The 25,473-nt window shown below is 47.7% G+C and overlaps 1 protein-coding gene across 1 annotated transcript in view; it reads left to right on the forward strand.

Annotated features, from left to right (window-relative positions):
* IQANK1 (IQ motif and ankyrin repeat containing 1) overlaps window positions 1-25,473 on the forward strand; it is a 216,658-nt gene that overhangs the window by 153,825 nt on the left and 37,360 nt on the right. The window contains exons 9-11 of the mRNA XM_074985540.1: window positions 413-505; window positions 20,598-20,706; window positions 21,238-21,334. Coding sequence (XP_074841641.1) covers window positions 413-505; window positions 20,598-20,706; window positions 21,238-21,334 — 299 coding nt within the window. The remainder of the gene's footprint in view (window positions 1-412; window positions 506-20,597; window positions 20,707-21,237; window positions 21,335-25,473) is intronic.

Raw genomic sequence — 25,473 nt, forward strand, 5'->3', positions numbered from 1 at the left:
TTTTGAAGAGTGGGGGCCCTTTTGAAAGGGGGGTGCTAGTGTAGACATAGCCTATGTCTCACAGTGCATACCTGGGATAGATACCCATGGTGTTCAGTTGCACTTGCATAGACACTTTCAACCAGTCTGCCCTACTTGCTGGTCAGTTCCCTTTAACTTTTCAACAGAACCAGCCAACTGCTCCCAACATCTGATCCAGACTAGTGGGTTACTGTCCCTGCTGAGAACAGAAGGGTGGAATGTACCCCCTTTGCATGACAGGCAAGTTGCAGCCCCATCTACAGCATAGGGACATGGAATTTCACCCTTCAGGTGTGATAAAGGATTCTGCTTTCCTCCCTACCTAAAAAAAAGTGGGGTTGAGGGCAGCCTTCTTCTTCCACACCTGCTTCCTTTTTTTCCTTTCATACAGCTGCAGCAGGCCTACTGTGAACTGAACAGGAGAATCACAGAGCATGATAAATGTCAGAGAAAGCAGATGGGCAATGCAGAGGTGACCCTGCAGGTAAGATTCTTAAGCCTTTCTGCTCATTAGATCTGAGGAGAAGGGTCTCCACAGATGTTCCAAGCAGCCTTCACTCGGTTGGACTTGAAGAGCAGCTTGGGGCTCTCTGTCATATCTTTCAGGATATTTGGAGCAAAAAGTCTGTACAGCATGCACCCAACATTGTATCTCACTGGTAGGCAGGGCTCTTAGATTATTAGTCCAGAGGTGACTGCTGTGATCATCTCCTCTGCCCTGCTTAACACAAACTCTAGAACTTCCTTAAATGAATTTTTGTTTACACTGGAACATATCTTTTATAAATTACCCAAACCTTGTTAGAACATCCAGTGATGGAGATAACCCAGTTCCAGGGTTAAAAGTATCTCTGCCTTGTTCTGCTCAAAGGCACCTGTTTAAGTCTCAGGTCTCCAGTCTATATATATGCTAGGGTTTCCAGGTGTTGCTCATCATCCACCATCTAGTTCTGCAAACCCTACAGTAGGGTTTGTCCCTCAAAGTTACAGTCTCATGTTAATTTATGTATTAAATGAGGGTCACTCAATCAGCTCAGGCTGAGTCTTTATACCAAAAAACCCCTTCTTTGTCATATGGGTCTCCTGAAACTGCTCTGAATTGATATGTTCAGTGTCCTATCTAAAGTGGAAAATTACTTATTGTAATGAGAAAGCCATTACGAGTGCCTATTCAGACCCATTCTGATGGTGTCAAATTTATTGTGGAATTCCAGCTCAGCAGTTTCAGATTACAATCATTTTTAATTTCTGTCTGTGTCTGCAAGTTTTTTCATGAGGTTGATGGATTTAGCCACAATGAGTGGAAATCATTTTTAAGTTTATTTTGCTTGAGAATGCCTGTCTTAAGCAAAAATTCTTCAAAACAGATTGCAACCTGAATGTCAACCTTAAGAATACTAGTGTCAAGCAAAAAATAAATGCCATGAAGAAAAGGAGCAAGGGGAGAGCAGCTGTCCAACAGCCCCAGAACATAAGGTTTGTGGGGCCCTGTGGAATCCAGGAGACTAGCAGGGCCTGGTGCTGGCAGTGAGGGTCGCCCCTCCTCCGCACTCACTAGCTGCAGTGGAAAGTGGCGTGACCCAGCTCCAAGCTACATCACTCTGCTTCCCATCGCTGCTAGTGAGTGCAGGGGGTGGGTGTCTCTTCCCCCAACTGAACAGGGTAGCAGCCAACTGGAGAGTTCTCCTGGGAAATATCCGAGACAAGCTCAAGTAAATGTGGCTTTTAGGGGCCTGTGTTGTGAGCTGATGGGATGAATATCCAAGTGTCTGTGAGCATTTATTTGAAAGTGCATTTGGAAGTTTGAAAAGTGTAAACTGGGAGTGCTTTGTTGAGGTGGACCTTCAAGGGCTGATTAGATTGGAGGCAAGGCTTTGAGCCAGGCCTAGCCAGCAGCCTTATTAAAAGGCTGCTCATAGTGTTCCCTTTGACTGCCAACAGGTTAGCAGCCAACACAGGAGTTTGCCTGGGAGTTCACCTTGGGGTAAGAGCCATACTGTTTGATCTCTTTCTTATAGTTTTGTTTTTCTTGTGCCCTTCAAGGGTGCAATAAAAACATATGAGGGAATTCTCTGAAGAAAAAAAAATAGATAGTGACAAGTCAGCTGTTGTGAGCTGCACAACATGTGCCATGTTTGTCTTCTTCCTGGAGTAGCATGCATCATTCAGTCTGCATAGACTATGGATCGCGCCTTTTAAAGTTTCAATTGAGGACTTCATTTACAGCATCTACTGTGACTATGAAGACCCCCACGAGAGTGACAGTCCTTGCTGCATCTCTTGCAGATGTAGTGGGTGTCTGGCAAGTCCTTAGTGTGCTTTCTGTGCGCTCGCTTCTCCTCTGCTAGCTGTCTGATCTTCATCTTGCCCTTCTGAAGGCCCTTGTGTAACCCCTGCCTCCACCTGCTGCGGTCGTCTGCTAGTTCTTCCCAGTTGTCCAGCTTGATGTCTACCTCCCTGAGGTCTCTCTTGCAGACATCTTTGTAGCGCAACTGGGGGTGTCCGGGAGGTCTTTTGCCAGAGGCTAGCTCACCATACAGGATGTCTTTTGCAATCCTTCCATCATTCATCCTGTGGAAGTGGCCAAGCCAGCGGAGCCGACGCTGCCTGAGGAGGGTGTGCATGGTTGGGATTCCAGCTTGCTTGAGGACGGCGGTGTTGGTCACTCTGTCCTTCCATGATATTCCAAGGATGCGCCTGAGGCAGCGCAAGTGGAAGACATTCAGCCTCTTTTCCTGGCGGGCATACAGGGTCCAAGTCTCGCTGCCATAAAGGAGGGTGCTGAGGATGCAGGCTCTGTAGACTTGCATTTTGGTGTGAGTGTACAGCTTGTTGTTATTCCACACTCTCTTGCTGAGTCTGGACAGAGTTGTGGCCGCTTTTCCGATACTCCCATTTAGTTCAGTGTCCAATGACAGCGTGTCAGTGATGGTGGACCCGAGGTAAACGAACTTGTGAACGACCTCTAACATATAGTTGTCAATGCTGATTGATGGGGATTCAGCAACATCCTGACCGAGTACGTTTGTCTTCTTTAGTCTGATGATAAGCCCAAAGTCCTTGCATGCTTTGGAGAACTGATCCAGCAGTTTTTGAAGCTGGTCTTCTGTGTGAGACACTACAGCAGTATCGTCTGCGAACAGCATGTCTCTGATGAGGACTTCTCTCACCTTAGACGTAGCTTTCAGCCTTGCAAGGTTAAACAGTTTCCTATCAGATCTTGTGTGCTCAGCGGCCCTGGGGGTGCTGATGCGACATCCAAATGGCAACATCTGAGGGATACAGTTTACAACACGGCCTTGTCGGTGTTTGGAAGAAGAGCTAGAAACACAAACGACTGGTTCGAAGCTAACTCCGATGAGATGATTCCAGTCATTGAAAAGAAGCGTGCTGCACTCCTGGAGTACAAACGCTCACGAGCCAGAGTACACAGCAAGCACTTAGAGAGGCTGGAAGAACAGTACAGCAGACAGCCAGGTGCAATGCCAACAACCACTGGCTCCAGCTATGCAGCAGCATCCAAACCTGTGCTGACTTTGGTAATCTCAGAGGAATGTACGAGGGTATGAAGAAGGCATTAGGACCCACCCAGAACAAGATGGCACCTCTAAAATCCAAATCTGGTGAAGTCATTGCTGACAAAGCCAAACAGATGGAGCGCTGGGTTGAGCACTACTCCGAGCTGTACTCACATGAGAACGTTGTGGTTGACGCAGCCCTCGATGCCGTCGAGCTCCTACCAGTAATGGACGAACTGGATCAAGAACCGACTGTGGATGAACTGAAGAGAGCCATCGACAGCATTGCAGCAGGAAAGGCCCCTAGTCAGGATGGTATACTACCAGAGTCAATCAAATGTGCCGTGGACACACTCCTGGAACCCCTACATGAGCTACTGTGCCTATGCTGGAAAGAGGGTGATGTTCCACAGGATATGCACGACACTAACATTGTAACGTTGTATAAGAACAAAGGAGACAGAAGCGACTGCAACAACTACCGTGGAATCTCCCTCCTAAGCATCACTGGTAAACTGTTCGCTCGCGTCATCCTTGGCAGACTCCAGAAGATTGCTGAGAGGGTGTACCCCGAATCACAGTGCGGATTCCGCGCAGAGAGGTCTACCATTGACATGGTCTTCTCTCTAAGGCAGCTGCAGAAGAAGTGCAGGGAGCAGAGAAAGCCACTCTACATAGCCTTCATCGACCTGACCAAGGCCTTTGACTTGGTCAGCAGGGATGGTCTGTTCAAACTGCTCCACAAGATAGGCTGTCCTCCACGGTTACTCAAGATGATCCAGTCTTTCCACGAAGACATGAGAGGAACCATCCAATATGACGGCGCATTATCAGATGCTTTCAGAATCAGGAGTGGCGTCAAACAAGGATGCGTGCTTGCTCCGACATTGTTCGGGATCTTCTTCTCACTCCTCCTGAACCATGCCTTTGGATCTTCAACAGAGAGCATCTTCTTCCTGGAAGATAAAAGGGATTTCATCTCTACCAAGTGCAAGCTGGTTGCCATCTTACAAGAAGAGAGGACTTGAGGCCCAAATATCAACCCTCCAGTCCATCAGAGAAAATGAAGACTTCCTCAACAGAAAGCAGCATTTAATACTGCAGGAACAGCAGGCTGAGCAACCAGTCAGGGCAGTACAGAACAAGGAAGAAAATTGGAAGTATGTAACCTCCAGGAGAAGAAAGCCAGCTCAAGTATCTCCATATCTGTTGGAGGCAAACAACGGCTTTCAGGCTCTCTACCTGTGTGACTGAGTGGAGAATGCTGTGGCAGAGACCTCACAGGGACAGGAACAGAAGACCCCGCTGACTGGAAGGTGTAGGATGCACAGCCCTAGGGATGGGGGTTCTACAACCACCACCCCTAATAGAATAAGACAGGTGGTGGTGGTCAGGGATTCCCACCTAAGAGGGATGGAATCATCCATGTGCCATCCAGACCTGGAATCGTGGGAAGTTTGCTGCTCATCAGGAGGTAGAATCCAGGATGTGACAGAGAAGTTTTCCAAAAACTCATCAAACATTCAGATTATTACCCCTTCCTACTTCTCTATGTAGGAATTAATGACACAGCAAAGAATGACCTTGAGCAGATCGCCACAGATTATGTAGTGCTGCAAAGGAAGATCAAGGAATATGGAGCACAAGTGGTGTTCTCATCCATCCTCCCTATAAGGAAGGGGTCCAGGTAGGGATGGTCGAATAGTGGAAGTAAATCTGTGATTGCTCAGGTAGTACTGGAGAGAGGGTTTGGATTCCTCAACCATGGGATTCTCTTTCAGGCACAAGGGTTTCTAGGAAGAGATGGGATCCACCTAATGAAGAGGGGAAAGAACGTATTTGCAGGCAGGCTTGCAAACCTAATGAGGAGAGCTTTAAAATAGTTTTGTTGGGGGATGGTGACACAAGCCTTGAGGTTTGTGGGGAAGTGGGGTATCAGGAAGAAACACAAGGAGGAAGGGACAACAAAGAAGGGCTCCTGATTCAAAAGGAGAAGGTAGGCCAATCAGCCAATTATCTCAGGTGTTGTACACAAACGCAAGAAGCCTGAGAAAGAAACAGGAAGAATTATAAGCCCTGGCACAGTCAAAGAAGTACAAAGTGTTTGGAATAACAAAGACTTGGGGGGATGACTCACATAACTGGAACATGGTCATGGAAGGGTATAAACTGTTCAGGAAGGACAGGCAAGGTAGAAAAGGAGAAGAAGTTGTGCTGTATTTAAGAGAGCAGTATGATTGCTCAGAGCTCCAGTATATGGAGGGAGAAAAAAAAGCCAGTTAAGTGTCTTTGGGTTAAGCTTAGAGGCAAAAACAACAGAGATGATGTGGTTGGTGTCTGCTGTAGACCACCAGATCAGGTAAATGAGGTATATGGGACTTTAATCACCCTGACATTTGTTGGAATAACAATTCAGCAGCATGCAGCCAATCCAGGAAGTTTTTGGAGAATGTTGGGGTTATGGCCCCTTTTCATCTTGAGAGACATAAGTTAGCAGTGGTGGTGAGGATCTATTGGCAGTGTTTGAGTCTGTGGCTTTTCTCATGTCTTATCCATCCAATACCGGATTCACACAGTCGATTGCAATAACCGCATGTCAGTCTATTTCCGAAGTCCTGAGTCTCTGAGTTTTTCCTTCTAAGATGAACTTTTTTTGCATTGCTTGCATGTATACTATTGAAGAATGATGTGCCCTGTCGTAGCAATTGTCACCAGGTATTTCGATCTGATGATATAGATTCCCAGGGTTTTAGTTTGATGCTGAATTTTTTCATGACATTTTTGCATGTATCCTTGAATCTTAGCTTTGGTCTTCCTCTTGTTCTCAACCCACATGACAGTTCACTGAAGAGGATTTCTTTGGAAAGATGTTCATCACCCACTTTTCTCACTTGACCAAGCCATCGTATTCTTCTGCTGTTGAGGATTGCTATGAGGTTGGGTATCCCAGATCCTGACAGGGCATCTGCTTTTGAAACTTTGTCTTGCCAGCTGATATTCATGATTCTGCAGAAGCAGCAAAGATGGAAGCTTTTCAGTTTTTTCTCCTGGCTTGAGTAGGTGGTCCGTGCCTCAGACCCATATAGCAGGATACTCAATACGCATGCCTGGTAGATTAGTATCTTTTTTTTTTACTGCCAGTTTAGGATTGTTCCATGGTCATTACGTAAGTCTGCCAAAAATTGTAGCTGCCTTCCCAGTTCTGATGTTCAGTTCTTCATGCATGGATAGGTTTGTGGTGACAGTAGACCCAAGGTCGGGATCTTCTTCGCACTCCTCCTGAAGCATGCCTTTGGATCTTCAAAAGAGGGCATCTTGCTGCACACAAGATCTGATGGGAAACTGTTTAATCTTGCAAGGCTGAAAGCTAAGTCTAAGGTGCGAGAAGTCCTCATCAGAGACATGCTGTTCACAGATGATGCTGCTGTAGTGTCTCACACAGAAGACCAGCTTCAAAAAGTGCTGGATCAGTTCTCCAAAGTGTGCAAGGACTTTGGGCTTACCATCAGCCTAAAGAAGACAAACGTACTCAGTCAGGATGTTGCTGAATCCCCATCAATTAGCATTGACAACTATACGTTAGAGGTCGTCCACGAGTTCGTTTACCTCGGGTCCACCTTCACTGACACCCTGTCGTTGGACACTGAGCTGAATAGGAGGATCAGAAAAGCGGCTACGAGTGTGTCCAGACTCAGCAAGAGAGTGTGGAATAACAACAAGCTGTACACTCACACCAAAATGCAAGTCTACAGAGCCTGCATCCTCAGCACCCTCCTTTATGGCAGCGAGACTTGGACTCTGTATACCCCCCAGGAAAATAGGCTGAATGTCTTCCACTTGCACTGCCTCAGGCGCATCCTTGGAATATCATGGAAGGGCAGAGTGACCAACACCGCCGTCCTCGAGCAAGCTGGAATCCCAACCATGCACACCCTCCTCAGGCAGCGTCAGCTCCGCTGGCTTGGCCATACCCACAGGATGAATGATGGAAGGATTCCAAAAGACATCCTATATGGCGAGCTAGCCTCTGGCAAAAGACCTCCCGGACACCCCCAGTTGCGCTACAAAGATGTCTGCAAGAGAGACCTCAGAGAGGTAAACATCGAGCTGGACAACTGGGAAGAACTAGCAGACGACCACAGCAGATGGAGGCAGGGGTTACACAAGGGCCTTCAGAAGGGCGAGATGAGGATCAGACAGCTAGCAGAGGAGAAGCGAGAGCACAGAAAGCACCAGACACCCACTACATCTGCAAGAGATGCAGCAAGGACTGTCACTCTCATGTGGGTCTTCATAGTCACAGTAGACGCTGTAAATGAAGTCCTCAATTGGAACTATAAAGGGAGCAATCCATAGTCTATGCAGACTGAAGGATGCCTACTACTACTACTAGACCCAAGGTAACAGAATTCTTGAACCACATCTAATGGGCTGTTATCCAGAATGGCATTGGGTCTCTGAGACATGTCATGAGTGCTTATGTCAAAGGAAAACGACTTGCAAGCTCTGGATAGAGAATCCACCAGTGACTGTAACATGTCTTCATTATGAGCTATGAGAGCTGCATCATCTGGGAAGAGGAATTCCCTGATGAGGACTTTCTTGACCGTAGTTTTGGCCTTGAGTCTTGCCAGATTGTAGAAAGAGCCATCTAATCTTGTGTGGAGAAATACATTGCTGTGTGAGTTTTTAAATGTGCAATTTAGTAGAACTGAGAAGAATATGCCAAAGAGGGTAGGGGCAAGAGCACACTCTTCTTTGACTCCGCTGATCATTGCAAATAGTTCCAATGTAGATCCATCATATTGCACTGTTCCTTTCACGTTTTCGTGAAAGGATGTTATGAGCTTGAGTGGGGTCAGTGCGCAGCCAATCTCGGTTAATACTCTGGGTAGTCCTGATCTACAGACTGCGTCAAATGCCATTGTTAAGTCCACAAATGCTACAAATACTGGCTTTCTTTGTTCTCTGCATTTTTCCTGTAGTTGTCGAAGTGAGAAAATCATGTCCATTGTTGACCTGCTAACCCTGAAGCCACATTGTGTTTCTGTGTAGACTCGATCTGCGCGTGTTTGCAGGCATTTGAGAATGACATGGGTAAATGCTTTGCCTGTGATGCTCAGTAATGAGATGTCTCTGTAGTTGTTGCAGTCACCCTTGTCACCTTTGTTTTTATAAACAGTGATGATGTTTGCATCCTTCATGTCATGTGGAACATCACCTGCTCTCCAACATATTAGGAGTAAACCATAGAGAAAGGAGAAGAGCACTGCTTTGTTTGCCTTCAGGACTTCTGGAGTTCTGTCATTTCCTGATGCTTTTCCATTGGAGAGAGCATCAAGAGCTTGAGAAAGTTCCTGCTCTATAGGCTCTGCATCTAGCTCAGACATTTCTGGAAGAGTTGGGATGAGGTTGTCAAGTTCAGGTTGTATTGTACACTTGTGGGAATAGAGAATTGAGTAGAGTTCCACCCATCTGGACATCTGCAGCTTTTTGTCTGTGATCACCTGTTATTTTAAATGCTTCAGTGGGGCGACTTTGGTCATGTGTGGTCTGAGTGCTTTCTTCAATCCATTATGCATGGTTTTCAGGTTGCCCAAATCAGATTCTGTTTGAATATTAGCATATCGGTCGGCCCAATATTTGCTCACACAACTCCAGATTCTCTCTAAGAACAGATCTTGCATGTTGAACTTGATCTCTTGTGCTTTGGTATGGGTTCTTTATCCTATTCAGATGGGCCTTCTGTTTTTCTTCAAGAAGAGGCCTAGGAATGTCAGCATTTTCATCAACCAAGTCCTTGTTAGAGAATTTACATTTCCAAAGGCAGATTTGGCTCATTTGTATATTGCATCTCTCAGCATGGACCATGTTTCATCAGTGGTTTGTTGGTCAGGTTTGTGTTCCATTTTGTGAGTGAGATAATCTGCAAAGACAGAGTATTTCAGCGCATCTCTGATATTGAGGGTACTGATTTTTGGCTTATTGCATTACTTTGTCATATAGAGTTTCTTTGAGACAGTTTTCACTCTGCTGATGATCAAGGAGTGATCAGTGTCACAATCTGTGCTTTGATATGTGCGTGTAAATTTTGATGGCATTGACATGTTTCCTGCTTACGAGTACAAGGTCAAGTTGATGCCAGAGACCAGATCTGGGGTGGCGCCATGAAACCTTGTGACACTCTTTCCAGTTCAAGAAAGTATTAGTGATGCAGAGCCTGATTCTGAGAGCTGAATTCGAGTAGCCTTTGATCATTTTCATTCATTTTACTATTACCACGATGACCAGGGCAGATGGGCCAGGACTGATGGTCACTTCCAACTGTAGCATTGAAGTCACCAAGGATGTACAGTTGTTCGTCAGTTAGAAAGGAGTCGATGACTTTTGAAGATTATAATAGCAGCAGTCCTTGTCTTCGGCACATGACGCCAACATGGGTGCATAAGCACCAATGATGTTGACATATCCTGACTTGGTGCAGAGCTTCAGGGATATAATACATTCCGATTCAGCTGTGGGCATATTGATGGATTTCAGCAGATTGTTCCAAACAGCAAATCCAACTTCATAGAGACCGTGTTCCTCTGAACTCAAGCCCTTCCAGAAAAAAGTATAGTTGGTTTCTTTCACTGACCCAGCATCTGCCAGTGTGGTTTCCTGGACAGCAGTGAAGTCGACGTTCCATTTATGCAGCTGTTGATCTATGACTACTGTTTTGCATACTGAGCCTATGTTCATAGAATCATAGAATCAGAACACTAGAGCTGGAAGAGACCTAAAAAAGCCATCAAGTCCAGTCTCCTGCCCTAGGCAGGACCAAATCCATCAGATCAGCCCAGCCAGGGCTTTGTCAAGGCGAGACTTAAACACCTCCAGAGATGGAGGCTCCACTACTGCCCTGAGTAGACCATTCCAATGCTTCACTACCCTCCTAGTGAAGTTTTTCCTAATGTTCAACTTGGACCTTCCCAACTGCAACCTGAGACCATTGTTCCATGTTCTGCCATCTGTGACCACTGTGAACAGCCTCTCTCCAGCCTCTTTGCAACCTCCCTTCAGTAATTTGAAGGCTGTTATCAAGTCCTCCCTCAGTCTTCTCTTCTGCAGACTAAACAGTCCCAGTTCCCTCACCTTTCTTCATAAGTCATATGCTCCAGCCCCCTAATTATTTTGGTCGCCCTCTGCTGGACCCTCTCCATCATATCCACATCCTTGCCATAACTGGGGGCCCAGAACTGGACACAGTACTCCAGATGTGGTCTCACCAAAGCCGAATAAAGAGGAATAATCACTTCTCTGGATCTACTGGCAACTCTCCTCTTGATGCAACCTAATATGCCATTAGCCTTCTTGGCTACAACGGCACACTTTTGACTCATGTCCAGCTTCTTGTCCACTACAATTCCCAGGTCCTTTTCTGCAGAACTACTACTGAGCCAGTCGGACCCCAGCCTGTAACAATGCATGGGATTCTTCTGGCCCAAGTCCTGCACTTATTAACCTCATCAGATTTCTTGCGGACCGCTCTCCCAATTTGTCTAAGTCACTCTGGACCTTATCCTTAGCCTCCAGCATATCTACCTCTCGCACTAGCTTAGTGTCATCTGCAAACTTGTGGAGGGTGCAATCCAACCCTTCATCCAGGTAATTGATAAATATGTTGAACAGAACAATACCCAGAACTGAACCTTGGGGCACTCCACTAGAAACCAACTGCCATCCTGACATCGAGCCGTTGATCGCTACCCTCTGGGCCCGACCTTCTAGCCAGCTTTCTATCCATCTTACCGTCGTAAGGTCATGGGCAGATTCAAGTCCCGGACACATGGTCCACACATTCCAGCTACTGAGCCAGAGGCAAGTTGATTGATTATTTTGGTTTTGGGTGGTACATCATTTATATCTACGTTTTGATTTTTGGTCTATCCCCACACACCCAATAAGGAATGCAGATTTGGCGGGTCAGCACCTTATTAACCAGGGGCTGCCCAGCTTGAGGTGGGTGGTAGCTGACCAGTGGAGAGTGATGACTCCTCCCACTGATGAAAGTGACCCGTGGCATCCTCCTCTTCACCAGCTGGGGAGGGCTTATAACCTGTAACTGCCACTTCCCATGTTGTTTCCACGCTATCAGCAAGCATGGAGTGTCCTCTCCATTTCACTCCCTCTTACAAACTGCATTGCCTGGGCTACTGTTTGGAGCAAGTGTGTTGCCCATGTGGCATTGTCCCCCTCTCGGTCACCCCAGTTGAATCCAAAGGAATGACAGAAGTCAGTACGTTTGGAACTGAGGTGACTGCAAGGAGATGCCAGAAAGCGGGTTTGACTAATCCTCCCTGCTAACTGCCTTAGGGTCTCCACCCTGGATTTTCTATCTGGGTTTACTCCGACAGCCTTTGGATCTCCCAAACCTATCCACAAGGCACTGGGAAATTTTCTGACAGGGTTGTATTCCCTGGGATGACATAAGGAGTCACACTCCCTCGGATGCCGGTGACCAAATCATGGTTCATACGCCGTTTGGATTAACCAAAATAATCCAGGGACCCAAGTATTCCAGACCTTCATCTCATTCAGAATGAGGGGGAGAAGCCGCTCAGTCCACCCACCCGCTATCAAGCTCAGAGATCTGTGCTGCCCATCCCACACCCGTGGGCTGCTGCTGCTGCTCCTGCTCCTGCTGCCCCTGCTAGGGGCTCGTGGAGGACCATGTGATCAAGAAGATATAGCACATGGCAAATGGCAGGGAGGATAGGGCCAGCTCTATCCTTCCCACCACCACCTGCTCCCCTGTCGCTGAACTTCCCCTGCCTGCCGGCAGCCCCCCACCATGCCAGGCCTTCTCCCAACATCCCCCTGCCTGCAGCCTCCCCTGCACCCCCAGCCCAGTCCAACCCAGCCCGCTCCCATCACCCCCCTGGTCACAGCCCCCCCAAACCCCCCGGCCCGGCCTGCTCCCAACACCCCCTGGCCACAGACCCCCACACACCCCATAACCCGTCCCACTCCCAACACCCCCAGCCTGCTCCCCTAACCCACCCCCAGGCAAGTTAAGGACTTACTGCTGGTGCAGCCCGGAGGAGCCTCCACCGGAGCTACTGGTACTTCCAGCTGTGCATGGCAAAGTGGCTCCCACCACATCACAGGGCAGCCGTGGCTGCCTGCTGCAAAGCAGCTTGGGCCGTGTGGTGGGGTGCCCACAGCCATGGGTCAGGCATCTCCAGCCATGCCCCACAGCTCCCCCTGCACCTTCTGCCCTGGCCTGACCCGCTCCCAACATCTGTCCCCAGCCCACAGCTCCCCCCACACCCTCTGGCCCAGCCTGGCCCACCCTCCATACCACAAATGCCCCCAGCCCACTGTGATGGAGTGGGGGGAGTGCATGTGAGTCAGGCTGGATGTGAGAGGCAAGCAGAGCAGCTCCCAGTGGCTAAGGATGACCGTGGGGCTACAACTGGCAGGTAACACCTCTGCCCTGAACAAAGAGGAGGGAGGAGCCGAGCTGGGTTTTTGAATCGGGGGCGGCAGTTAGAGGTTAGGGGAAGAGAGAGCTGGAAGGCAGCCAGCCTGAGGAGGGGGAAAGCTACACCCCAGAGGGGCACCCCTCGGGGTCTTCTCCCCAGGACGGGTTGGAAGGACTGTCTCTGACTGCTGTGCTGTCACTTCTGTGAGAAACTGGGCATCTGTTGCCTAATAAACCTCCTGTTGTACCTGCTGAGTGAGAGTCACTCCTGCCAGCGGATGGGGTGCAGTGCAGAGGGAGCCCTGAACCCCATCACACCCTCCACTCCCCACACCTCCCCCCCGCCCGGTAAGTTAAGGACTTACTGCTGGTGCAGCCTGGAGGAGCTGCCAGTACCTCCAGCTGCACATGGGAAGGGGCTCCCACCACATGGTGAGGCAGCCGTGGCCACATGATGCTAAGTGGCTCCAACTGTGTTGGCAGGGCACCCACAGCCATGTGGCCAGACACGTCCAGACATGCTCCACAGCTCCCTCTGTGCCCTCCAGCCTGGCCTGGCCCGGCCTGCTCCCTCCCTCACACCCTCTGGCCCAGACTGCTCCCAACACTCCCCAGCCCATTCCCCAAAACTCCCAGCCCACCACACTCCCTTCCACAGGTACCACTGGTGCAGCCTGGAGGAACGAGCAGCCACCTCCTCCACTGGGGCCACCTTCCTTGTAAAAGTGCTAAAGGAACTGACCAGGGACCGTGCACAGCTTGATCTGCTGCTCACAAACAGGGAAGAAATAGTAGGAGAAATAGAAGTGGGTGGTAACTTGGGATGCAGTGATCATAAACTGGTAGATTTCAGGATTCTGACAAAAGGAAGAAAAGGTAGCAGTAAAATACAGACCCTTGATTTCAGAAGAGCAGACTTTGACTGTCTCAGAGAACTGATGGTTAGAAAGCTAGGAAGCTGATATGAAGGCAGAAGGAGTCCAGGAGAACTGACAGTATTTTAAAGAAGCCTGATTAAAGGTATAGGAATAAACCATCCCAATGTAGGGTCAGAAAAGCAAATATAGTAGGCAACCAGCTTAGTTTACCAGGGAGATCCTTGGTGAGCTTAAATTCAAAAAGGATATGCTAGGAAGTGGAAACTTGGACAGATGACTAAGGAGGAGTATAAATATATTGCTTGAGAATCATCATCATCATCATCATCAACAACAACAACAACAACCATAAGCTCAGTGCCCGTTGGTGTGTGATGCCTCTCTCATTATTTTTTTCTATCTTTCCCTATCCAGTGTGGAGTGACTTAGTTTCTGTAGTCTAGCTGTACACCAATCTACTACAGCATCTACCCATTCTCTGTGGGGTCTGCCTCTTCTATTCGAACCATCCATTATGCCAAATACCAGTGTCTTGATTTTTCATTCATTGTTCATTCTGCAAATATGCCTGAATAGCTGTAACTTCCGTTGCATAACCTTCTGCAGTAGGTTCTCTTTTGGATGTATTTTTCTGTATAATTCCTTGTTGGTGATCTTCTGCATCAATCCTATTCTCAGGATCTCTCTATAACTCCTCTTGAAAGCCAATATCTTCTCTTCGAATCTTTCATTATCACCCATGTCTCATGAACCTCAAGTTGTTTATTCTCATCCCGTGCACTAATATCTCTTCTACCTCTTCCTTGATCTTGCCCATCACTCTCTCTAGGTATGTTGGATAGAAAGCTGGCTAGATCATCAGGCCCAACAGGTAGCAGTCGACAGATCAATGTCTGGTTGCCAGTCAGTATCCAGTGGAGTGCCTCAAGTGTCAGTTCTGGGACTGATTTTATTCAATGTGCTTTTTAATAACTTGGACAAGTGGATGGATTGCACCTTCAGTATGTTCACAAATGATACTAAGGTAGGGTATACACTGGAGGGTAGGGATAGGGTCTGGAGTGACCTAAACAAATTGGATGATTGGATCAAAATTAATTTGATGAGGGTCAACAAAGACAAGTGCAGAGTTCTGTGGCTGGGATGGCAGAATCCCAAGCATTGCTACAGGCTGGGGACTGACTTGCTAAGCAGCAGTTCAACAGAAGAGCACTTGGGGATTCCAGTGGATCAGAAGCTGGATATGAGTCAACTGTGTGTCCTTTTATCCAAGAAGGCTAATGGCGTAGTGGGGTGCATTAGTAGGAGCATTGCCAGCAACTCTAAGAAAACAATTATTCCCCTTTTTTCTGCACTTGTGAGACCTCATCAGGAGTATTGTGTTCATTTCTGCCCCCATCCCCATCCCCATTACAAAAAGAATGTGGACACATTGCAGAGTCCAGAAGAGGGCAATAAAAATGGTTATGGACCTGGAGCAAATAAGTTATGAAGAGAGGCTAAGGGATTTGGGTCTATTTAGTCTGCAGAAGAGAAGAGTGAGTGGGGATTTGATAGCAGCCTTCAAGTACCTGAAGTGATGTTCTAAAGAGGATGGAGAGCAGATGTTCTCAGTGGTGACAGATGACCAAACAAGGAGCGATGGATTCAAGTTGCAGTGGGAGAGATCTAAATTGGATATTAGAAGAAACATTGTCACTGAGAGAGTGGTGGCACTTTGGAATAGGTTACCTGAGGAGGTGGTGGAATCTCCGTCCCTTGAAGTTTTTATGCCATGGCTTGACAAAGTCCTGGCTGGAATGATTTAATTGTGATTGTTCCATCTTTTAGCAGGAGGTTGGATGCAATGATCTCCTGAGGTTTCTTCCGCACCTATGATTCTAACTCCTTCAGGAGAGGAAATGCAAAAGATAGTCTTTCCCCTCAACAGAAGTTGTTGGTCCAGTTAAAGGTATTACCTTATGCACCCTGTTACCTCACAACTGGAAAAACATTTTTGCTAAAACACATATATTAGTGGTACCACATCATAGGGTGAAGTCTGTGAAAGCTCCCGTTGTCATGGCTGAGAGTTCTGACCACCACATGGGGGTGAGCCACTGCTACATCATCAGAATTGTGATTTGTGGTCAGATATGCTTGGACACTCTGGCTACGTCTACACGTGCACCCAACTTCGAAATAGATTATTTCGATGTTGCGACATCGAAATAGGCTATTTCGATGAATAACGTCTACACGTCCTCCAGGGCTGGCAACGTCGATGTTCAACTTCGACGTTGCTCAGCCCAACATCGAAATAGGCACAGCGAGGGAACGTCTACACGGCAAAGTAGCACACATCGAAATAAGGGAGCCAGGCACAGCTGCAGACAGGGTCACGGGGCGGACTCAACAGCAAGTCGCTCCCTTAAAGGGCCCCTCCCAGACACACTTTCATTAAACAGTGCAAGATACACAGAGCCAACAACTAGTTGCAGACCCTGTATATGCAGCACGGACCCCCAGCTGCCGCAGAAGCAGCCAGAAGCCCTGGGCTAAGGGCTGCTGCCCACGGTGACCACAGAGCCCCGCAAGGGCTGGAGAGAGAGTATCTCTCAACCCCCCAGCTGATGGCCGCCATGGAGGACCCCGCTATTTCGATGTTGCGGGACGCGGATCGTCTACACGTCCCTACTTCGATGTTGAACGTCGAAGTAGGGCGCTATTCCCATCCGCTCATGGGGTTAGCGACTTCGACGTCTCGCCGCCTAACGTCGATTTCAACTTCGAAATAGCGCCCAACACGTGTAGACGTGACGGGCGCTATTTCGAAGTTACTGCCGCTACTTCGAAGTAGCGTGCACGTGTAGACGCAGCCTCTGGGTTTGCAAGTAAGTTTTAGTCCCCTGGAGATGAATGCATAGCTCTCTGAATGTGCAAAGTGTGATTTCTGACTCTCTCAATCTAAATGAGGCTTTGGAACATACAGACAAGCTAATGATCTGAAGTAAATGGAAAACACAAACCTATTTTATTTAAATTAAAATGGCTAAAATCAGCATTTTTCTTCAGCATAGTAAAATTACAAAGCTATATTGTCAATGTTCAGCTATAAACTTTTGAAAGATCAACCAAGTCCTGCCTGATCAATCTGATCAGCTTCTATGATGAGGTAACAAGCTCTGTGGCCATGGGGAAGTCAGTGGATGTGATATACCTTGACTTCAGCGAGGCTTTTGATACGGTCTCCCACAACATTGTTGTCCATAAGTTAAGGAAATATGGACTGGATCCTTGGACTATAAGATGGATAGAAAGCTGGCTTGATGGTCGGGCCCAAGGGGTAGTGGTCAATGGCTCAACATCTGGATGGTGGTCTGTTTCAAGCAGAGTGCCGCAAGGCTCGGTTCTGGGGCCAGTGTTATTCAACATCTTTATTAATGACCTGGATGAGCAACTGGATTGCACCCTCAGGAAGTTTGCAGATGCCACAAAACTAGGGGCAGAGGTAGATTCATTGGAGGGTAGAGAGAGAATCCAGAGGGACCTGGATAAATTGGAGGACTGGGCCAAAAGAAATCTGATGCAGTCCAATAAGAAGTGTAGAGTCCTGCACCTGGGGCAGAATCCCAAGCATTGTTACAGGCTGGGGACCAACTGACTCAGCAGCAGTACGATGGAAAGGGACCTAGGGGTTATGGTGGATGAAAGGCTGGATATGAGTAAACAGTGTTCCTGTGTACCCAAGAAGGCTAACGGCATACTAGGGTGCATTAGGAGGAGCATTTCAAGCAGATCTAGAGAAGGGTCTAGCGCACAAGACCTATGAGGATACGCTGAGGGATTTGGGCTTGTTTAGTTTACAGAAGAGAAGACTTAGAGGTGATTTAATAGCAGCCTTCAACTTCCTGAAGGGGAGCTCTAAAAAGGAGGATGAGAAACTGTTCTTGGTGTCAGATTGCAGAACAAGGAGTAATGGTCTGAAGTTGAAGAGGGAAAGGTGTAAGTTAGATATTAGGAGAAACTACTTCACCAGGCAGGTGGTGAAGCATTGGAATGCGTTGCCTAGAGAGGTGGTGGATTCTCCATCCCTTGAGACTTTTAAGTCCCGGCTGGACAAGGTCCTGGCTGGGATGACTTAGTAGGGGTTGATCCTGCTTGAAGTAGGGGGCTGGACTAGATGACCTCCTGAGGTCCCTTCCAGCCCTGTGATTCTGTGATTTTGTGAAGTAGTTAATCCTCTTTATTCAGCACTGGTGAGGCCACATCTGGAATATTGTTCTAGTTTTGGGGCCCCCAGTATAAAAAGGATGTGGATTTGCTGGAGCAGGTTCAGTGAAGAGCAACAAAAATGATTAAGGGCCTGGAGCACAAGATCTATGAGGATACGCTGAGGGATTTGGGCTTGTTTAGTTTACAGCCTTCAACTTCCTGAAGGGGAGCTCTAAAAAGGAGGGTGAGAAACTGTTCTCAGTGGTGTCAGATGGTAGAACAAGGAGTAATGGTCTGAAGTTGAAGAGTTAGAAGTGTAGGTTAGATATTAGGAAAAACTACTTCAGCAGGCGGGTGGTGAAGCATTGGAATGCGTTGCCTAGAGAGGTGGTGGTTTCTCCATCCCCTGAGGTTTTTAAGTCCTGGCTGGACAAGGTCCTGGCTGGGATGACTTAGTGGGGGTTGATCCTGCTTGAAGCAGGGGGCTGAACTAAATGACCTCCTGAGGTCCCTTCCAGCCCTGTGATTCTGTCATAACATTTTCCTCGGAGTTACAAACATTTCAGAGTACAACCACCACTCCCAAGATGTTTGGTACTTGGAGGTTCTACTGTAACCTTTTGGTCCCTTCCAGGCTTAAACTTTATTAATCTGTTATTTTAACTTGGGAATACAGTGCATGGTAAAAAAATCCTCTCCTGGTTGTAATACTGGAGGAATTCCATGAGTCTGAAGAGTGCCTATATGTATCTGTAAGGAATGTGGCAGCAGGAACGCAATGCTGCTGAAGGCTGGGGCCATGTCTACACAAGCCCCAAACTTCAAAATGGCCACACAAATGGCCATTTCGAAGTTTACTAATGAAGCACTGAAATGCATATTCAGTGCTTCATTAGTATGCGGGCAGCCACGGCACTTCGAAATTGACGCGCCTCGCAGCCGCGCCGCTCGTCCAGACGGGGCTCCTTTTCGAAAGGACCCAGCCTACTTCAAAGTCCCCTTATTCCCATGAGCTGGCAGTGTGATCAGTAAGGGAGTGACTGGCGGGTGGCTGGTAGGAGCAGCATCGGATGACGGTGGGTGGCCAGTAGGAGGAGTAGTCAGTGGCCAGCAGGTGGCAGCAAGGGGATGCTGCAGACAAGTGGACAGCTAGTACTGCCCTGGTGATGTATCTGTGGGCTCTGGGTTCGGGACTGCACCACAGGAGGTGCACCCTGTAACTGTGTGTGGGGCAAAGGGCCAAGAGCCCCAGCAAGAGACTTGGTTCTACAGCATATGGGGATGGTATCTTGTTAAAGGGGTTTGTCTCTTTGGGAGACACATTCCTCCCAGCCTTCAGCAGTGTTGAGTTCCTGCTGCCACGTTCCTTGCATATCAATATGCTAAAAGGGCAAACAAAGAGTTGTTGTCAGGAGAACCTAGTATCAGTAAGTGATGAGATTAAGAAGTTGGTTGACAAAGGCAAGTAGTATATGTAGATGTAATATACGTAGGTACTATACAATATCAGTAAAGCATCCATAAGATGTATTAAAATCTAGCTAACACACAGACTTCAACTTTTATTCATACCAGAGGGTGCTTAACCTCCAGTTGGACCCAGGCTGCACCCCTGTACTCCTTTCCCACTCCCATTCCACCTCCTTTCCCCAGGCCCCTGCGCTGCCTCTCCCAAACCTCCTCCCCCGAGCACACCCCATCCCTGCTTCTCGTACCCTTTCCTGAGCATTCATATTCATGGCAGGCAGGAGATGTTAGCAGGGAGGAGGAGAAGTTGATCAGCAGGACTGTTGATGGATGCTATGTGCTGAGGGAATGGCAAGTTTGGATGCCATTGAGTGCTTACCACCTATTAATGTTGCCTGGACGTGTTTCAGCCTGGAGCAACCCCCATGGAGCCAGCACCTCTGGGCTAACTAACAGATCTCAGAAAAAGTTGTCACCGAGGAATCATTCAATGGAGTGGTTTTAGTGGGTTCTGAAGGGATTAACATTAAGCCTACTGCTACTGAGTATTTTTGATAGTGATCTGGAAGTAATTATAAAATCACTAGTGATTACGTGTGTGGATGATACAAAAATTAGTAGAGTAGTAAAAATGACAAGGGCAGGACAGTCATATGGAGTGATGTGGATTGCTTGGTAAACTGGGCCAATTCAAACAAAGTGTTACAATAAGACGAATTGAAGGTCATATGTCTAGAAATGGAATCAGCTCTGTAATACAGAAAGGAGATTGTATCCCAGAAATCAGTGTTTTCTTAAGAATTTAGGGGTTATAGTGGACAAGCAACTGAAAATGGTCTATTAGTCTGATGCTGTTGCAAAAGGATCTGTAATCCTTAGATGTATAGGGAAGTAGTGACTAAAAGTAGGGTGATGATTTAATTTTGTATGTGGTATTGGTGAGACTGGTACTGGAAAGAAATTTTATACAAGAGTTCAAATTAGCTGATCAAATAGTCCAGTCTGACCTTAAAATCTATGAAAATCTTACCCTAATGCATGTCCTTCCTTTAGGCAATCAGTGATGCGGAGAAGTTGGTGGAGACTCTACGTTTGGCTGCTACGAAAGCAGAGGAGAAACTTTCTCTGGCTAGGCTCAGGTTGCGAGAACAGACTCAGGCAGGTAACATTTAGGCCTTGGTCGTAAACTGCTTAATGGAATTAGACTGGGGGAGAGAGAGATTCTTGATCAGGACCCAGATGTATCTATATCTGTTTGGGTCTTTGCCCATATGGATCCTACTCATGGGCCATGGCTACACTAGCCCCCGGCTTTCAAAAAGGGTATGCTAATGAGCCACTTTGGCAGATACTAATGAGGCACTACCATGAATATGCAGTGCCTCATTAGCATAATGGCAACTGTTCATGTTTTGAAAGTGCTGTGTAGATAGGGGCCTTTTGAAAGGAACCCCGGACTTACAAAGCCCCTTCTTCTCATTTGGTTTTGGGAAAATATCCTGATTGGGAGTGTTATTAGCTTATGGTCACACCTCTCAAGGGAAGTGGCAGTATGTTAATATAAATATTAATAGTTCTACTGACAGGACTTGGATAACTTTCCTTGGAAGTGCTTAACCATTCAATATTAATGTTCTTGCATTTTTTGTGTAGAATAGTAATGCCATTCAATCCTTTTTCTTTCCTTTATGAGGGGCAAAAAATGAATTCCAAGGGCTGAAGTGCTCTGTACAGGAACTTGATGATGTGCTATTGAAGGATGTGGGCTGCAAAATCCGTTCAGATGGACGGTGAGTGAGGAAAGACAATGGTCATGCTGACAATGGCCTTACTATCATGTTTGTATGCTGCAGAAATGGTTTCTCTCAACATAGAGGAACAAAGCCCTCAGAAAGGGGATGACGTAGAAGTACTGATAACGTCTCTTGCCAATAAACAGCCCTGATGAATTGGGCAGTTGGACTGGTGCTATCATATCCTATGGTGAAGGCCCTTTTATTGTTGCTATTATTAGTAGTAGTAGGCATCCTTCAGTCTACGTAGACTATGGATTGCGCCCTTCATAGTTCAATTTGGGATCATCATTGGCAGTGTCGACTGTGACTGTGAAGGCCTACATGAGAGTGACAGTCCTTGCTGCATCTGTTGCATGTGTAGTGGGTGTCTGGCAGGTCCTTACTGTGCTTTCTGTGGGCTCGCTTCTCCTCTGCTAGCTGTCTGATCCTCATCTCACCCTTCTGAAGGCCCTTGTGCAGTTCCTGCCTCCATCTGCTGCAATCGTCTGCCAGCTCCTCCCAGCTGTCCAGCTTGATGTCTACCTCCCTGAGGTCCCTCTTGCAAACATATTTGTAGTGCAACTGGGGGCGTCTGAGAGGTCTTTTGCCAGAGGCTAGCTCGCCATACAGGATGTCTTTTGGGATCCTTCCATTATTCATCCTGTGGACGTGGCCAAGCCAGCAGAGCTGCCGCTGCCTGAGGACGGTGTGCATGGTTGGGATTCCAGCTTGCTCAAGGACGGCGGTGTTGGTCACTCTGTCCTTCCATGATATTCCAAGGATGCGCCTGAGGCAGTGCAAGTGGAAGACATTCAGCCTCTTTTCCTGGCAGGCATACAGGGTCCAAGACTTGCTGTTGTAAAGGAGGGTGCTGAGGATGCAGGCTCTGTAGACTTGCATTTTGGTGTAGGTGTACAACTTGATGTTATTCCACACTCTCTTGCTGAGTCTGGACAGAGTTGTGGCTGCTTTTCCGATCCTCCTATTTAGCTCGGTGTCCAACGACAGGGTGTCAGTGAAGGTGGACCCGAAGTAAACGAACTCGTGGATGACCTCTAACGTATAGTTGTCAATGCTGATTGATGGAGGTTCAGCAATGTCCTGACCAAGTACATTTGTCTTCTTTAGGCTGATGGAAAGCCCAAAGTCCTTGCATGCTTTGGAGAACCGATCCAGCAGTTTCTGAAGCTGGTCTTCTGTGTGTGACACTACAGCAGCATCATCTGCAAACAGCATATCTCTGATGAGGACTTCCCACACCTTAGATTTAGCTTTCAGCCTTGCAAGATTAAACAGTTTCCCATCAGATCTTGTGTGCAAAAAGATGCCCTCTGTTGCAGATCCAAAGGCGTGCTTCAGGAGGAGTGCAAAGAAGATCCCGAACAATGTCGGAGCAAGCACGCATCCTTGTTTGACACCGCTCCTGATGCTGAAAACATCCGATAATGTGCCGTCACATTGGATGGTTCCTCTCATGTCTTCGTGGAAAGACTGGATCATCTTGAGTAACCATCGCGGACAGCCTATCTTGTGGAGCAGTTTGAACAGTCCATCCCTGCTCACCAAGTCGAAGGCCTTGGTCAGGTCGATGAAGGCAATATAGAGTGGCTTCCTCTGCTCCCTGCATTTCTCCTGCAGCTGCCTCAGAGAGAAGACCATCTCAACAGTAGACCTCTCTGCGCGGAATCCGCATTGTGATTCAGGGTACACCCTCTCAGCAATCTTCTGGAGTCTGCCGAGGATGACGCGAGTGAACAGTTTACCAGTGATGCTTAGGAGGGAGATTCCAGGGTAATTGTTGCAGTCGCTTCTGTCTGCTTTGTTCTTATACAAGGTTACAATGCTAGCGTCGCGCATATCCTGTGGAAGCTCTCCCTCTCTCCAGCACAGGCACAGTAGCTCATGTAGGGGTTCCAGGACGGTGTCCATGGCACACTTGATTACCTCTGGTGGTATACCATCCTGGCGCGGGGCCTTTCCTACTGCAATGCTGTCGATGGCTCTCTTCAGTTCGTCCACAGTTGGTTCCTGATCCAGTTCATCCATTACTGGTAGGAGCTCGACAGCATCGAGGGCTGTATCAACCACAATGTTCTTACGTGAGTAAAGCTCAGAGTAGTGCTCGACCCAGCGTTCCATCTGTTTGGCTTTGTCAGCGATGACTTCACCAGATTTGGATTTCAGAGGTGCCATCTTGTTCTGGGTGGGTCCTAATGCCTTCCTGATGCCCTTGTGCATTTTCCTGAGATTACCAGCGTCAGCATTGGTCTGGATGCTGCTTCATAGCTCAAGCCAGTAGTTATTCGCACAGCGCCTGGCCGTCTGCAGTACTGTTTTTCTGGCTGCTCTGAGTGCTTGCAGGGTACTCTGGCTCGGCGAGCGTTTGTGCGCCAGGAGTGCAGCGCACTTCTTTTTGATGGCTGGAATAATCCTATCAGAGTTAGCTTCGAACCAGTCATTTGTGTTTCTAGCTCTTCTTCCAAACACCGACAAGGCCGTGTTGTAATTGAATCCCTCAGATGCTGCCATCTGGATGTCACATCGGCACCCCCAGGACTCCTGCGCAGATTCTCCTTGAGGGTATCTCTGAACTTTTCATCTCTCTCTGAGTTTGCCATCTTTCTGGCATCAATGCGGGGCCTTCCAGTTGGTTTAGAGTGGTACAGCTTCTTGGGTGTCAACTTGAGTTTGGAGCAAACTAGCGAGTGATCTGTATCGCAGTCGGCACTATGATAGCTGCGTGGCAGAAGGACGTTTCTGAGGTTATCACGTCTAGCGATGACCACGTCTAGTTGATGCCAGTTTTTCGAGCCTGGGTGTCTCGATGACACTCTGTGCTGTGGCTTGGTTTGGAAGAATGTGTTTGTGATGCACAGATTGTGGCACGTGCAAAGTTCGAGAAGACACTATCCATTTTCATTCATTTTTCCCACACCAAAGTGGCCTAAGCAGGAAGGTCATGAGTCACGATCGGCTCCAACTCTTGCATTGAAGTCACCCAAAACGTACAGTTGTTCATGAGCAGGTGTTTGCACTATGGCAGCACTAAGCACGGCATAGAACTTGTCTTTTACTTCTGGTGTGGCGTACAGGGTTGGAGCATAAGCGCTGATCAGGTGGACAGGACTAGCACAAGTTTGAAGTATGACCTGAAGGAGTCTCTGATCCACCCATGACTAATTCCACCATTTGTAGAAAGGTGTTTCTGATGGCAAAACCAACACCATGATCCTTGGGTTCTCCTTGGGCTTTACCCTGCCAGAAAAAGGTGTAGTCCTTTTCCTTAGACATCCCGAATCTACGAGTCGCACCTCTTGCAGAGCAGCAATGTTAACTTGGAGCCTCTTCAGTTCCTCATTGATGACAGCGGTCTTTCGGGTGTTGCTGATGTCCTGAAGATCTTCAGTCAAACCGGTCAGCATGGGCCGCACATTCCAGCAAGCAAGCTTAAAACTTTGATGGTTTCCTTTTCTTGTTGATTTTCTTATTGGTTTGCCTGGTGCTCAAATTTCAGTCACTTATCAGGTTTGGGAACCTTAAGCCTCACACACCCAGTGAGGCAGGTGAACTGTGGCGGGACAGTACCCTACTGTCTGGGGGCTGCCCAGCTTGAGGCAGATGGTGACTGTCCAGTGAGATGCGATGATCTCTCCCACCATCGAAGGCAACCCCTGGTGCTCGTTCTCTACTCCAATCAAGCAAGAGCTTATAACCAGTATCTGTTACCTCCCGTGTTGGTTCAATGCTGTTAAGTGATGCTGGAGTACCTCTCCAGGTGCAAGCCTGGGCAATTTTTTTTGGGACCCTGGGCTGCCCAGATGCCAGTGTCCCTCTCTCGGCTTTACTGATATAGTCCAAAGGAGAGGCTAACTTGTACGTCTGGTACCAGCTCAGCTGCAGGAGTTGCCGGGATAGTGCCAGAAGTTGACACCGAACTGCCTTCGGACTCCCCTTGGGATTTTCTGTCAGGGTTTACTCCCTTAGCCTTGCTCCTTCCCAGAATAACCCACAAGGCAGTGGGGCATTCTCTATAACTGATGAGAGTTTCAGCTGTGATAGAACATACAGGTACAACTGACCTCAACTCACTGGAACAGAAATGTTAACTGTATTTCATTGGCCCTGTTCTAGGAGGTGTAACAAGGAAGAAAAGA

The sequence above is a fragment of the Carettochelys insculpta genome, chromosome 2 (genome assembly GCF_033958435.1).
Source record: "Carettochelys insculpta isolate YL-2023 chromosome 2, ASM3395843v1, whole genome shotgun sequence".
NCBI lineage: Eukaryota > Metazoa > Chordata > Testudines > Carettochelyidae > Carettochelys > Carettochelys insculpta.